Source organism: Pan troglodytes, chromosome 8, assembly GCF_028858775.2.
Source record: "Pan troglodytes isolate AG18354 chromosome 8, NHGRI_mPanTro3-v2.0_pri, whole genome shotgun sequence".
Lineage (NCBI taxonomy): Eukaryota > Metazoa > Chordata > Mammalia > Primates > Hominidae > Pan > Pan troglodytes.
In genome coordinates, this window is record NC_072406.2 from 80,997,921 (window position 1) to 81,013,528 (window position 15,608).

General features: G+C 41.6%; 1 protein-coding gene across 11 annotated transcripts in view; it reads left to right on the forward strand.

Moving 5' to 3' along the window:
• CCAR1 (cell division cycle and apoptosis regulator 1) overlaps positions 1-5,032 on the forward strand; it is a 74,459-nt gene extending 69,427 nt beyond the window's left edge. For all 11 annotated transcript variants that reach the window (XM_063780707.1, XM_001168607.7, XM_063780705.1 and 8 more), the window contains 4 exons: positions 579-699; positions 790-975; positions 2,359-2,564; positions 3,859-5,032. In XM_063780707.1, coding sequence (XP_063636777.1) covers positions 579-699; positions 790-975; positions 2,359-2,564; positions 3,859-3,918 — 573 coding nt within the window. In that variant the 3' untranslated portion in view covers positions 3,919-5,032. The remainder of the gene's footprint in view (positions 1-578; positions 700-789; positions 976-2,358; positions 2,565-3,858) is intronic.
• The last annotated feature ends 10,576 nt before the right edge of the window (positions 5,033-15,608 follow it).

The following is a 15,608-nucleotide window of genomic DNA, read 5'->3' on the forward strand; positions in this document are numbered from 1 at the left end:
ACCCATTATACAGATGTACCATAATTTACCTACCTAGTCTCCATTGCTGGTGGTTTTCATTTATTGGATTTACCAACTATGCTGTAATAAATCATCCCTGTGCATAAATTTTTATCAATGTTATACTTTTTAACAGTGAAGTTTTTTTTTTTCAAAAGTAACTTGGATCTTACTCAATTCCATGGATTTCTATCATAAGTGAAAATTACAGCTGGGCATAGTGGCTCACACCTGTAATCCCAGCACTTTGGGAGGCGGAGGAGGGTGGATCACCTGAGGTCAGGAGTTCAAGACCAGCCTGGCTAACATGGTGAAACCCCGTCTCTCCAAAAATACAAAAATTGGCCAGGCATGATGGCGGGTGCCTGTAATACCAGCTACTCTGGAGGCTGAGGTAGGAGAATCGCTTGAACCTGGGAAGTGGAGGTTGTAGTGAGTCAAGATCACACCACTGCACTCCAGTTTGGGCGACAAGAGCAAGACTCTCAAAAGAAAGTGAAAATTATATCATAGTTTTTCTAAGAGAATCAGGAAATGTATTTTCATCTCTGTATTTTGTTTACTTGCATGCATAACAGGTAAAGAAGCTTCTTAATAAAGTAGTGCTCCGTGAATCTTGCTTTTACCGGAAATTAACAGACACCTCAAAAGATGAAGAGAACCATGAAGAGTCTGAGTCATTGCAGGAAGATATGCTAGGTCTGAGCAATATTAAGATTTTGCTTTTTAATAAATATACTAGTAATTAAAGAAGAAAAATAACTTACTAAAATATGGTGTATTTTATAGGAAACAGATTATTACTTCCAACACCAACAGTAAAGCAGGAATCAAAGGATGTGGAAGAAAATGTTGGCCTCATTGTGTACAATGGTGCAATGGTAGATGTAGGAAGCCTCTTGCAAAAATTGGAAAAGAGCGAAAAAGTAAGAGCTGAGGTAGAACAGAAGCTGCAGTTACTAGAAGAAAAAACAGGTAAGGGTCAGCATTGAATATGTTAATACTTTCAGCACCCTGCTGGGACACGTATATGTGTATGTGTGTACATACACATATACGTACCTGTGTACACATTTGCATATGCATACCAGATATTTTCGTCGAAGTACATAAGGAACTTTTTAAAATTTTTTTATTATTTATTTGTTTTTAAGACAGGGTCTCACTCCGTTACCCAGGTGGAGTGCAGTGGCACAATCTCAACTTACTGCAACCACTGCCTCCCGCATCCAAGTGATTCTCCCACCACAGTCTCCCAAGTAGCTGGGATTACAGGCATGCGCCACCATGCCCAGCTATTTTTTGTATTTTTAGTAGAAACGGGGTTTCACCATGTTGGCCAGGATGGTCTCAAACTCCTGACCTCAAGGGATCACCCACCTCAGCCTCCTATAGTGTTGGGATTACAGGCATGAGCCACCACGCTCTGCAAGGACCTTTACTTTTTATTATTTCTGGTTCAGGTTATAACATTGCTTAGCTTTATCTGAATCTTAGGTCTTCCTGTGTATTCTCAGGTTCATTGTTACCTGTTGCATCCTTTTAATCATCTTCTAGTTCCACTTTTTTTTTTTTTGAGACAGAGTTTTGCCCTGTCACCCAGGCTGGAGTGCAGTGGGGCTATCTCGGCTCATTGCAACCTCCACCTCCCAAGTTCAAGCGATTCTCCTGCCTCAGCCTCCCATGTAGCTGGGACTACAGGTGCGTGTCACCACGCCTGGCTAATTTTTTGTATTTTTAGTAGAGACAGGGTTTCACCATGTTAGCTAGGATGGTCTCGATCTCCTGACCTCGTGATCCGCCCACCTCAGCCTCCCAAAGTGCTGGGTTTACAGGCATGAGCCACTGCACCTGGCCTCTACTTAGTTTTTACCAGTCTGTGTTCTCTAATCTATACAGTCATCTAAAAATAGAACATAGGTTTTGAAATAATACAAGTTAAAAATTTAAATGAAACAGGCCAGGCACGGTGGCTCCCGCCTGTAATCCTAGCACTTTGGGAGGCCGAGGCAGGCAGATTGTCTGAGGTCAGGAGTTCGAGACCAGCCTGACCAACATGGTGAAACCCCGTCTCTAAAAATACAAAAATTAGCTGGGTGTGGTGGTACGCGCCTGTAATCCCAGCCAAGATCGTGCCACTTCGCTCAAGCTGGCGCAACAGAGTGAGACTCAGTCTCAAAAGTAAATACATAAATAAATGAATATTGCAGTGTGCTTTATGACTAATGAAATTGACAGACATTGCCATTTTATGGAATTCTATCAGCTTTTTATTTTCACAGCTTAAATATTTTAACCTCAAAGTTAAATTTGAAATTTTAGGAAGTAAAATGTTAATTTTTGGATTTTTTTAAACAGATGAAGATGAAAAAACCATATTAAATTTGGAGAATTCCAACAAAAGCCTCTCTGGTGAACTCAGAGAAGTTAAAAAGGACCTTAGTCAGTTACAAGAAAACTTAAAGATTTCGGAAAACATGAATTTACAATTTGAAAACCAACTGAATAAGACAATCAGAAACTTATCTACGGTAATGGATGAAATCCACACTGTTCTCAAGAAGGTGAGAAATTTTGTACTTTTAACATTTTCATAGTTTTTAAAATCTAACTCTGGTGTTTTTAATGTATTTTAATGTTATTAAGCTCTTAGTGATTATTCTAAAAGCAAATAATGATAGCATTCTGACCTTCCTGAGATTAGTAAAAAGTGATTCACAGGCTGGGCACAGTGGCTCACACCTGTAATCCCAACACTTTGGGAGGCCAACGCGGGCGGATCACCTGAGGTCAGGAGTTCAAGTCCAGCCTCGCCAACATGGTGAAACCCCATGTCTACTAAAAATACAAAAAAAATTAGCCAGACATGGTGGCGGGCACCTGTAATCCTAGCTACCCAGAAGGCTGAGACGGGAATCACTTGAACCTGGGAAGCAGAGGTTTCAGTGAGTCTAGATTGCACCATTGCACTCTAGCCTGGGCAACAGAACTAGACCCCATCTTGAAAAAAAAAAAAAAAAAAAGTGATTCCCAAAAGATGTTGTTTTTCTAAAACTTAGTTGGAATGTCAACATGATTTAAGTATACAGACTTCTTGAAGCAAATTTCATTTTTATTTCTTTTTAATCCAGAGTATAAATTTGAATTAAACCATTCACTTCACTTCTCTGTGTTTTTTTTGTTTTGTTTTGTTTTTTTGAGACAGGGTCTTGCACTTTTGCCCAGGCTGGATTGTTAGTGGTGCTATCTTGGCTCACTGCAGCCTCTGCCTCCTAGGCTCACGTGATCCTCCCACCTCAGCCTCCTGATTAGCTGGTACTACAGGTGTGCTCCAGCACACCCAGCTAATTTTTATATTTTTTTTAGAGACAGGGTTTCAGACCGGGTGCGGTGGCTCATGCCTGTAATCTCAGCACTTTCGGAGGCCGAGGTGGGCAGATCACGAAGTCAGGAGATCGAGACCACGGTAAAACCCCGTCTCTACTAAAAATATAAAAAAACTGCGAGACTCTGTCTCAAAAAAAAAAAAAAATAGAGACGTGGTTTCACCATCTTTCCCAGGCTGGTTTCCAACTCCTGGGCTAAGCAGCCCACCTATCTTGGCCTCTCAGAGTGCTGAGATTACAGTCATGAGCCACCACACCTGCCCCATTCACTGCATTTTTAGTCCCCATTTATTCTTGGGCAGAATTGAGGTAAATGCTTCGTCACCATTAATTTTAAGATACTAAAATTAATTTATTGTTCTTTATCACTAGAAAAAAGTATACCAAACTGAATACCATTGTACTCTAAAATCAAAGTAACATTTAAGATAATCTAATAAAATGTATTTTTTCCTTCTCTATTGTCTTATAGGATAATGTAAAGAATGAGGACAAAGATCAAAAATCCAAGGAGAATGGTGCAAGTGTATGATAAAATCCATGTAGTGATGAGGAATGGTGTTAAATAATGTAATATATAAAAATCATGATATAAGAATGTTTGAAGGTGATGCATGTTTGATTTTAGTAGTATAAATGTCTTTTAGTTCAAATGATGTATAAAGTTTTATGAATGTGAGTTTCTGCTTTTGAAAATTGCTTGTAATTCCTAGCCTTCAAATTATTAAACACTCCTTGAGTGAAATAATTTTGCATTGCAAAGTGTTTTAGGATGAACTTTGTTATAGTTTTAACTCCAATAAAGTTCATCAGTTTAATTGACTGTAGTATTTAATTACCAAATTTCTTTTATTAAAATGCCTAGAAATTTTTAATTTATAGAATTATTAGGTTTTAAAATTTTTAGTTCATCTGTTAAAATTTCAGTCAAAATCATAAAATAGCATGATGCTTAATTTTTGCAAGTTTTTTGAAACTTTTTGTTTTTTTTACTCATCACCAAAAAATCCCCTCTTGATCAGTCTCCAAAAGCATTCATTAAAAATTCAGTTCAGGCCGGGCACGGTGGCTCATGCCTGTAATCCCAACACTTTGGGAGGCCGAGGCAGGTGGATCACCTGAGGTTAGGAGTTCGAGACCAGCCTGGCCAACGTGGTGAAACCCGGTCTCTACTAAAAATATAAAAGTTAGCTGGGCATGGTGGTGGGTGCCTGTAATCCCAGCTACTTGGGAGGCTGAGGCAGGAGAATCGCTTGAACCCAGGAGGCGGAGGTTGCAGTCACTCAGGATCATGCAACTACACTCCAGCCTGGGCGACAAGAGTGAAACTCCATCTCAAAAAAAAAAAAAAAAAAAAAATCAGTTTATCCGAAAGACAGTATATCAGAAAGAAAGAAGCAATAGAGAACTAGTATTGTTCTTTATGGGTTAGACTTTACATAATATTAGTTGTCCTGATGTCAGTGTTACTGCTTTCAATTAATTTTTCTACTTTCCCAGAATAGCATCTATATTGCTTTTAATTTTGAGGGTTTAAAAAAAAAATGCAGTGTATGTCAAATGTACAGTTTAGTACCAAGCCAGTAGATGTCAGTATGATGCCTTAAATTAAGTCTTCTTTAATTAAAGATATTTTTTTAAATTAACCTGTGTACTTCCTTCAGAATTTTAGTGGATACCTGAGGTGACTTAACTGTAGAATGAAAACGGTAGTAAATATGAGTGGTTCTCAACAGAGGGTGAATTTATCCCTTAGGACATTTGGCAGTGTCTAATGAGGTTTTTTTGGTGTCACAACTGGGTGGGTGATGCTGGCATCTAGTTGGTAGAGGCCAAAGATATCACTAAACATCCTTTGTTGCAGAGGATAGCCCTCTACAACAAGGAATTATCCAGCCAAAAATGTCAATAGTGTCCAGTTTCAGAAACCCTGCTCTAAAGGAATGTAAAGTTAAATGACATTTTGTGTTCCAAGTTTTACTAGTGAAAACTTAATGGAATCCATTACTGGAATGTTTCACTGTCATATAAATATATGGTGTATTAGAGTTTTGTTTTATTTTGTTTTGTTTTGAAACAGAGTCTCGCTCTGTCACCCAGGCTGGAGTGCAGTGGCTTGATCTCAGCTCACTGCAACCTCTGCCTCCGGGGTTCTAGCGATTCCCCTGCCTTAGCCTCTCAAGTAGCTGGGATTACAGACGTCTGCCACCATGTCCAGCTAATTTTGTATTTTTAGTAGGGATGAGGTTTCACCACATTGGCTAGGCTGGTCTCGAACTCCTGACCTCAGGTGATCCACCCACCTTGGTCTCCCAAAGTGCTGGGATTACAGGCGTGAGCCACTGCACCCGGCCTAGAGTTTATTTCATTTTGTTTTATTTTATTTTGTTAGAATAATGGCTAGGTGTTCCAAATAGATAAATATGAAAATGTAAAGTGCCATTTATATGTGACTTACGCTAAATGGAATTCACATGGCTATTACTAAAAAATGGATTACAATACCTCAAATTCTTTTAGACCAATTTTTGTCTTAAGTTACTGTTTGTGGTCATATGGCTTGTTGACCTTCTCCAAAACCAGATTAGAGATTGATCTATAATTATTATATAATTATGATATAAATATTTCCTTCATCTTTAAGGTGAGATGAAACAGTTGTTGAAAATGGTTTTTTTCCTTCTTTCTTTTTTTTTGAGATAAAGTGTCTGTTTCCCAGCCTGGAGTGCAGTGGTGCCATCTAGGCTCACTGCAATCTTTACCTCCCGACTTCAAACAATTCTGGTGCCTCAGCGTCCTGAGTAGCTGGGATTACAGGCATGCACCACCACACTGGCTAAGTTTTTTGTATTTTTAGTAGAGATGGGGTTTTGCCATGTTGGCCAGGCTGGTCTTGAAACTCCCAGCCTCAAGTGGTCTACCCATCATGGCCTCCCAAAATGTTAGGGTTACAGGCGTGAGCTACCGTGCCTGGCCCACAAAGTGTTTTTTTTTTTTCAAGGGACAATCTTGAAGATAAACTTTTAACTAAAAGACAGTGATGATAGTAAAAGACAGTAATGATAGAGTTCCTTGAAAAGAGTATATTGTTAATAAGAAACATTATATAAGGTACATTTGTGAGACTTTTTTTCCTCCAGATAAATTTAAATCAGAATAAAATTGGGATGACAGAGAAAAAGACTGAACCTTTCAATCACATTGTTACTTAGGGGTAAATTTATAAAATAATATCTTTGGAAGTACAAATTGAGATGACTAAGGAAAAAAGCAAGTTGCACACAGAAAAATTGATTTTGGCCGGGCACAGTGGCTCACGCTTGTAATCCCAGCACTTTGGGAGGCCAAGGCAGGCGGATCATTTGAGGTCAGGAGTTCAAGACCAGTCTGGCCAGCATGGTGAAACCCCGTCTCTACTAAAAATACATAAAAAAATTAGCCGGGTGTGGTGGTGCATTCCTGTAGTCTCAGCTACCTGGGAGTCTGAGGCAGGAGAATGGCTTGATCCCAGGAGGCAGAGGTTGCAGTGATCCAAGATCAAGCCATTGCACTCCAGCCTGGGCAACAGAGCAAGAAAACTTACTTTTTTTTTTTTTTAAGGTACCTAAATAGGTATTGTTGGCAATTCCAGAGGAAAATAATTGTATATTCATTCAGTGGATGGCTGGGTCTAGGCCACATGAGTTTCTCTGATCTGGGTGAGAAATGACCCTTGAGAGCCTTAGCTGTAGATCTAAATACTGGCTAGAATTGTCAAAAAATATTACAATGGTTACTGTATGTTTTGTTAGGGATTTACGTGATACTGAAGGGCTTTCAGAGCACTCTGACGTTAACATAGAGTAGAATGGACACTCCTTCCCTACTTCTTTTGATGAAGCCTCTTGATAGCACGGCATGCCCTTTATTTTTAATCAGTCATTTGCAGTCCACAAGTTAACACTGACATGGCTTTGAATTTTTTTGTGGGTCTGAGATAATCTGAGGTTGTTTTCATTGTCAGAAATTATGTAAGTTTTCTCCTAGTGATGTGACATCCTATAGATTGTGAATCAAAGCAGGCATCACATACCAGAAGCATGTAGAGATTTTAGGCAAAAGACTGAAATGTACACAGTAGCCTAGGCGCGGTGGCTCACGCCTGTAATCCGAACACTTTGGGAGGCCAAGGCGGGCGGATCATGAGGTCAGGAGTTCGAGACCAGCTTGGCCAATATGATGAAACCCCGTCTCTACTAATAATACAAAAATTAGCCGGGCATGGTGGTGCGCACCTGTAGTCCCAGCTACTCAGGAGGCTGAGGCAGGAGAATCGCTTGAACCTGGGAGGTGGAGGTTCCAGTGAGCCGAGATTGTGCCACTGCACTCCAGCCTGGGCGACAGAAAGAGACTCCGTCTCAAGGAAAAAAAAAAAGTGTACACAGTAATTACAGGCACCATAAAAGCTTTTCTAAAGGACTTGTAAGGTACAGCACATTTCCTTGTTTGACTGCAATGCAGCTGCTGTGCTATGGGTTATGGAAGGAAATTTTGCCCACTTTAATTCTTCCCACTAATTTTTTTTTTTTTTTTTGGAGGCGGAGTTTTGCTATTGTCACCCAGGCTGGAGTGCAGTAGTGCAATCTCGGCTCACTGCACTCTCCGCCTCCCAGGTTCAAGCGATTCTCCTGCCTCAGCCTCCTGAGTAGCTGGGATTACAGGCGCTCACCACCACGCCCAGCTAATTTGGTATTTTTAGTAGAGATGGGGTTTCATCATGTTGGCCAGGCTGCTCGCGAGCTCCTGAACTCAGGTGATCCACTCACCTCTGCCTCCCAAAGTGCGGGAATTACAGGTGTGAGCCACTGCGCCTGACCTCTTCCCACTAATTTTATGTTCAGATTATTTTGGAGTTAAAAATATTGTGTAAGAACACAAATTATTTTTGTTAAATGAGGCTTAGTGAAATGGTGAGAATTTTTCAGGATTCAATATTAATATAGTTTACTGCCCTATTTAATATTTTTGTTTTTTATAAAAGAAAAGAGCTCCAAATTTGTGAGTGATTTACTCTTGTTTTAATTATTATTATTATTTTTTTGGGGGGGGGAGACAGTATCTGGCTATGTTACCCAGGCTGGAGTGTGGTGGCACAATCTCCCGGGCTCAAGTGATCCTTCCACCTCAGCCTCCTGAGTAGCTGGGATTACAGGTGCATGCCACCATGCCTAGCTAATTGTTTTTGTATTTTAGTAGAGACAGGGTTTCACCATGTTGCCCAGGCTGGTCTCAAACTCTCTGAGCTCAAGTGATTCACCCACCTAGGACTCCCCAACTGCTAGAATTACAGGCATGAGCCACTGCACCTGGCCCGTGTCTAATTTTTCTATTTTTGGTAGAGACGGGGTTTCCCCTTATTGCCCAGGCTACTGGAACTCCTGAGCTCAAGCAGTCTGCCTGCCTCAGCCTCCCAAAGTGCACAGATTATAGGTGTGAGCCATTGCACCCAGCCTCTATTTTATCTTTTATTCATAGGATGGGTGGGCCAGGCACAGTGGCTGAGGCGCTACTCTGGATGCTGAGGCAGGAGGATCACTGGATCTCCGGAGGTGGAGTCTGCAGTGAGCTGTCAGGGTCTCGCTCTGTTGCCCGAGCTAGAGTGCAGTGGCTCATGGCAGGCTTGACCTAGATCTAGTGATCCTTCCACCTCTGCCTCCCAACATGTAGCCAATAACTTACTGTCTAAACTGGGAACCTTTTGAGAGAAAAGAAAGGTGCCAGGAATAACTATGTCATAACACCAGATATAACCAGGAGGCAAACTGGAACATAGAGTTACTGCCTATTTATCATTCATCTTGTGGATAATATTGACCTGCGTTTGGTGTTCACTAGTTAAAAAACGAGCCTCAGGCTTACACATGAATGAAGATTAAGTTTAGAGTCCCAGAGTACTTTTGACATAAATTATACACTTGGTTTTTCTTGTGTGTATAGAGGGGTGGGGTACTACTTAAGTACTGAGTCAGCTCCTTATTAATGGTGGTCTGAATATGATCATTATGCCTAATCTAATGCAGGTTCTCAAACGAGTATGTGTCTGAATCACCAGGTCTGGGTTAGGGCCTAAGAATTTGCATTCCTAACAAGTTCCCACGTGCTGCTGCTGCTGCTATTGCTGGTCTAAGCAAACCCACTTGGAGAACCTCCTAACTAAGGTGTTCTAATTAAGGAAAACTTAGAGCAGTTTTCCCTAGTTAATACGTGATTTTTTTAAATAGAGAAGAGTAAATTGCCTTGGAGACACTAACTGAACCATTAGAGCTTTTTCTTCAGGTATAGATAATCCGGCATTGGGCTGGGCATGGTGGCTTACACCTGTAATCCCAGCACTTTGGGAGGCCAAGGAGCAGAATGCTTGAGTCCAGGAGTTCAAGCCCAGCCTGGGCAGCATGGTGAAACCCCGTCTTTACAAAAAATGCAAAAATTATCCAGGCGTGGTGGCAAGTGCCTGTAGTCCCAGCTACTCAGGAAGCTGAGCTGGCAAGATCGCTTGATGCTTGAGCCTGGGCAGCTGAGGCTGTGGTGAGCCATGATCATGCCACCATACTCCAGCCTGGGCAACAAGGACCCTGTTTCAAAAAAAAAAAAAAAACTACATTGGATAAACCATAATTGACACTGAAATACTTATTAAATGAATGAATACAAGTCTATACCTGCAGGATAGTCACTTAAATTTTTTATTCTTTTTTTTTTTTTTTTTTTTTTTGAGATGGAGTTTCACTCCTGTTGCCCAAGGTGTAGTGCAGTGGCACGATCTTGGCTCACTGCAACCTCTGCCTCCTGGGTTCAAGCAGTTCTCCTGCCTCAGCCTCCCAAGTAGCTGGGATTACAGGCACCTGCCACCATGCCCAGCTAATTTTTGTATATTTAGTAGAGATGGGGTTTCACCATGTTAGCCAGGCTGGCCTCGAACTCCAGACCTCAAGTGATCCTCCTTGGCCTCCCAAAGTGCTAGGATTACAGGCAGGCAAGAACTGGTCATTTTAAAAAAAGATTTTAGCCCCGGTGCAGTGGCTCAAGCCTGTAATCCCAGCACTCTTGGTAGAGACGGGATTTCTCCCTGTTGCCCAGGCTGGTCTTGAACTCCTGAGTTCAAGTGATTGAGCCGCCTGTGCCTCCCAAAGTGCTAGAATTACAGGCATGAGCCACCGCGCCCAGCCAAATTTGTCATTTAATTTTACCTTCTTTAGGAATATGCAGGATGGGAAATTTTTTTGGGAGGGGGGATGAGAAATATTTATTAAAGTTGGTATGATCTTTTGAAACTGCATATCAGCTGGATGTTGTGGCACAACCAGACATTTCCATATGCTTTAGTTTCTCAGGCAAAAATTATGTCAAAGCTGCTTCTAGTCTCTCATTTTCATAAATACCTTTTACTATGTACCAAAGAAGGGAGCCCTATTTTCCCACAAGTCCTTCTGGGATGGTAACTTACCAGAATGATGTATAGCTTTCCCTTGAGGCATATTGGAGTTATAAGGGATAGGAATGAAGGAATTGTAGAGTATGTTGGTAAATAGTGGGACTGATGATAAAGGGAATTATCTTAACTGTGCTGTCCCCCTCCCCAGGGGTGACTAACAGTCCAGAGACCTGCATACAGTCTAATTTTACTATCCAAGTGTCTAATCTGGTAGGTGCTGAGGAAATGGTAGTCCATCCAGTATCCGTATTACTACAAATCACACAGATTATCATCTTAGTTCCAGGGAAGTTTATCCGCTTGAATTACACCTCAGCCAGTGGCAGAGCCATGAAGACACAGTCCAGCCCCCTAAAGTAGAGAGGATTTTGCACTGTTGAGGCTCTAACCACAGAGGAGGCAGGATTCAAGCCTGGGCCCCAAATTCAGCAGACAACTTGGCAAGAGGCCAGGAACTAGCCGGGCGCTGTGGTTCACGCCTGTAATCCCAGCACTGTGGGAGGCCGAGGTGGGTGGATCACGAGGTCAGGAGTTCAAGATCAGCCTGGCCAAACAAGTGAAACCCCATCTCTACTAAAAATACAAAAATTAGCCTGGCATGGTGATGGGCACCTGTAATCCCAGCTACTTGGGAGAGGTAGAGAATTGGTTGAACCCAGGAGGCAGAGGTTGCAGTGAGCCAAGATCACACCACTGCACTCCAGCCTGGCGACAGAGTGAGACTCCATCTCACAAAGAAAAAAAAAAAGCCAAGAACCAAAGTAGAAGCTCATCCATACAGATTTTGAGTGAGGACTAGAGCTTGGTGATGGTGGCATTTCGGATCACACTATATTAAGTACAGTGAAACTAATTGTAAATCCATTGGTGTGGTAAACATTGTTAGGCACAGTTTTGGATTAGCTCAGAAAGAGCTTTTATTAATAAAATCTAAGTATTTTAATATATTCAATTAATGTTCGCTAGTGTGAGCCAACTTAATTTCAACTTGAGTGAAATCAAATTCAGAGTAAATCTGGATTTGGAATAAAATAAGAATCTTACTATTCTAGAGATAAACCTTCTGCTCCACAGTTCATTTATTGTTTTCAGACTTGGTCACATTTAGCTCTTGGTTGCCTAGGGCCTCCACTAGTCTGCAGATAAAGATCAACTCAGGAAACTGAGGCCCAGAGGTAAAACTTACGATCCATGAATTTCTTGCTTTCCTGGGCATTCGACATTGATCCAGCAGTACTCTTGTTTATAAGTGAGCTCAAGACCAGTAAACAAAACTAATACTTTTAAAGAGTTCGTGGCTGGGCAACAGTGGCTCACGCCTGCAATCCCAACACTTTGGGAGGCTGAGGTGGGAGGATCACTTGAGGTTAGGTGTTTGAGACCAGTCTGGTCAACATGGTGAAACCCCGTCCCTACTAAAAATACAAAAATAAGCCAGGCATGCTGGTGTGCACCTGTAGTCCCAGTTATTTGGGAGACTGAGGCAGGAGAATCACTGGAACCAGGGAGGTGGAAGTTTCAGTGAGCCGAGATCGTGCCACTGCAACTCCAGCCTGGTTGACAGAGCGAGACCATGTCTCAAAAAAAAAAAAAAGAGGCCAGGCATGGTGGCTTACGCCTGTAATCCCAGCACTTGGGGAGGCCAAAGTGGGTGTATCACGAGGTCAGGAGTTCGAGACCAGCCTGGCCAATATGGTGAAACCTTGTCTCTACTAAAAATAAAAAAATTAGCTGGGCATGGTGGCACACACCTGTAGTCCCAGCTATTCAGGAGGCTGAGGAAGAAGAATCACTTGAACCCGGGAGGTAGAGGTTGCAGTGAGCCAAGATCGTGCCACTGCACTCCAGCCCGGGCAACAGACTGGGCGACAGAGTGAGACTTAATCTCAAAAAAAGAAAAGGCCAGGCGTGGTGGCTCATGCCTGTAATCCCAGCACTTTGGGAGGCCAAGGCAGGCAGATCACGAGGTCAGGAGATCTAGACCATCCTGGCCAACATGATGAAACACTGTCTCTACTAAAAAAATATAAAAAATTAGCCGGGCGTGGTGGTGCACGCCTGTAATCCCAGCTACTTAGGAGGCTGAGGCAACGGAATCACTCGACCCGGAAGGTGGAGGTTGCAGTGAGCCAAGATCGCACCACTGCACTCCAGCCTGGCAACAGAGCAAGACTCCGTGTTTAAAAAAAAAAAAAAAAAGTGTGTTTTCTTTAGGAGATCCTAAACTTGTGAATTGTGTGTTAAGAGAAAAAAAACTTGTTCATGCAAAGTGCATGAATATATCAGGAAAGCTTCCTTCCAAGGCTAAAATCTTTTTGTGGTGTAACTAGTTTCTGGCCTAAATCTCATGGGATTCTTTTTCCACTCATACTTCTAAGTGGCTATTTTGAAACAGTTATTTTTAGGTATTTAAGCTTTAAAAATGTTTCCAAGCCTAGGTTTAGATATTCTAATTACCTTTTAAATATTTAGCTCTTGGCATTGTTTTACAATGTCTTGAGAGCAGATGCCTTTCAAATTCAGCAGTTTTAGAACCCATGTGCCCTAGACTCAACATCAAAGAATGCCATATTTTTCTCATCACTTTAATTTTTCTCCTTTATTGCACGACTGCAGTTTCATTATTAACATGTGGTTAAGAGGGTACCTCTTGGTATGAACTTTGTTCTAGGTTCTCAAATTTGGGGGATTAATTTAAATGTCAGAATTAGATTTTTTCAACACCCCCTTTTAAAAAAATTAATTAGCATGAATTTGTATTTTCATGGCCTTTGCCCTGAAAAGTTTTCTGAGCTCCAAAACCAAGTGCAAATTTTGCCTTTCATTACATATATACATACATATATTTAGTTCCAACAATAATTGATATTGCAGTGTTGCTCTAGCAGTTCAGGCAAATTAAACTTAATAAAGTTCAGGGAACAACTTTAAGCTATCAAATGCAGGTTATTAAAATACTGATCTAGGCCGGGTGCAGTAGCTTACACTTATAGTCCCAGCACATTAGGAGGCTGAGGCAGGCAGATCGCTTGAGCCCAAGAGTTGGAGACCAGCCTGAGCAACATAGTGAAACCTTATCTTTACAAAAAATACCAGAATTAGCCAGGCATGGTGGTGTGCACCTGTAGTCCCAGCTACTCGGGAGGCTGAGGTGGGAGGATCACTTGAGCCCAGGAGGCGGAGGTCGCAGTGAGCCATGATCATGCCACTCCACTCCAGCCTGGGCAAGATCATAAGACCCAATCTCTAAAAAAAGTAAATTTGTGTAATAAAATATAACAAAACTAAATAAGAGGAATTTGCATGCTCTGGTTCACGATCATTTCTAAATTTTCAGATTGAAGAAAAACTAAAAACAAAATTATACTTGAGATTAGTTTGCTACAACAGATTACCCTTTGCGAGGGTCATGTAAGAGTTTGGAAAATTGATATAGCAGTTAGTAATCTAAGCTTCATGAAAATTGGTCATCTCATGTTATTTTCCCCATTCTAAAGATGAGAAAATGCAACTAAAGTAAAAAAGTTCACCTTTGTGTCCCCCAGATAAATGGTAAAGGGCTTAATATTTCTCATCATCTGGCTTCACTAAAACCTCAGATCCACTTCCTAATTGAACCTGCCCTCCCAGTCTTTTTATTAAAGTGTGTTTCCAAATGCAGCTCATTGGTTATCTCTAGCCTTTTTGTTTGCCTTCAGGCAGAGAAAGAGCAGAATCTACTGTTAACACGTAAAGAATTAATATTTCATGGCCATTCATTTTCTTTCTTAAATAGATGGACATATTGTAAGCCAGTCCTGGCCACACAAAGACCACTTGCTGTTTCTGGCTATAACATAAATATTTAATTAAAGGAAAAACTACTCTGAGCCATTCTTTTATAAGGCATAAACTATACTAGCTTTGGGCTACACTTTTGCAATTTCCCAAATCCATCTGTTACTTATCCCAGAGTTTTTGCCAGCTTGGAAAACTTAGGAGGCGTATTCACCTGGGTTTTAGAAATGTTTCCAGGAGGCCGGGTGTGGTGGTGCGCGCCTGTAATCCCAGCACTTTGGGAGGCCAGGGCAGGTGGATCATGTGGTCAGGAGTTCGAGACCAGCCTGACCAACATGGTGAAACACCATCTCTACTAAAAACACAAAAATTAGCTGGGCGTGGTGGCAAGTGCCTGTAGTCCCAGCTACTCAGGAGGCTGAGGCAGAAGAATCGCTTGAACCTGGGAGGTGGAGGTTGCAGTGAGCCAAGATCATGCCATTGCACTCCAACCTGGGCAACAGAGCGAGACTCCATTTCAAAAAAAAAAAAAAAAAATGTTTCCAGGAGATGAATGTGCAATCTTTGAGTTGTTATTTCTAGAAGAGAACCATCCAACCGTCACTATAAGAATCTGGATTTGCAGTTAGGCGTGGTGGCATGCACCTGTAGTCCCAGAACTTGGGAGGCTGAGGCAGGAAGATCACTTGAGTCTAGGAGTTCAAGGCTATAGCACACCATGACTGCACCTGCAAATAGCCACTGCACTCCAGCCTGGACAACATAATATGACCTAGTCTCTTAAAAAAAAATCAGAATTTGGAATAAAATGAGAAGTCTGATATTCCAAAGCTAAGCCTTCAGCTCCACAGTTTGTTTCTGTTACAAGGTTTGGTCATGTTTAGTAGCTGGGACCTCCAATAGTCTGCAGATAAAGATCACCTTGGGAAACGGAAGCCCAGAGGTAATAATCTATGATTCACAAACGTCTTGCT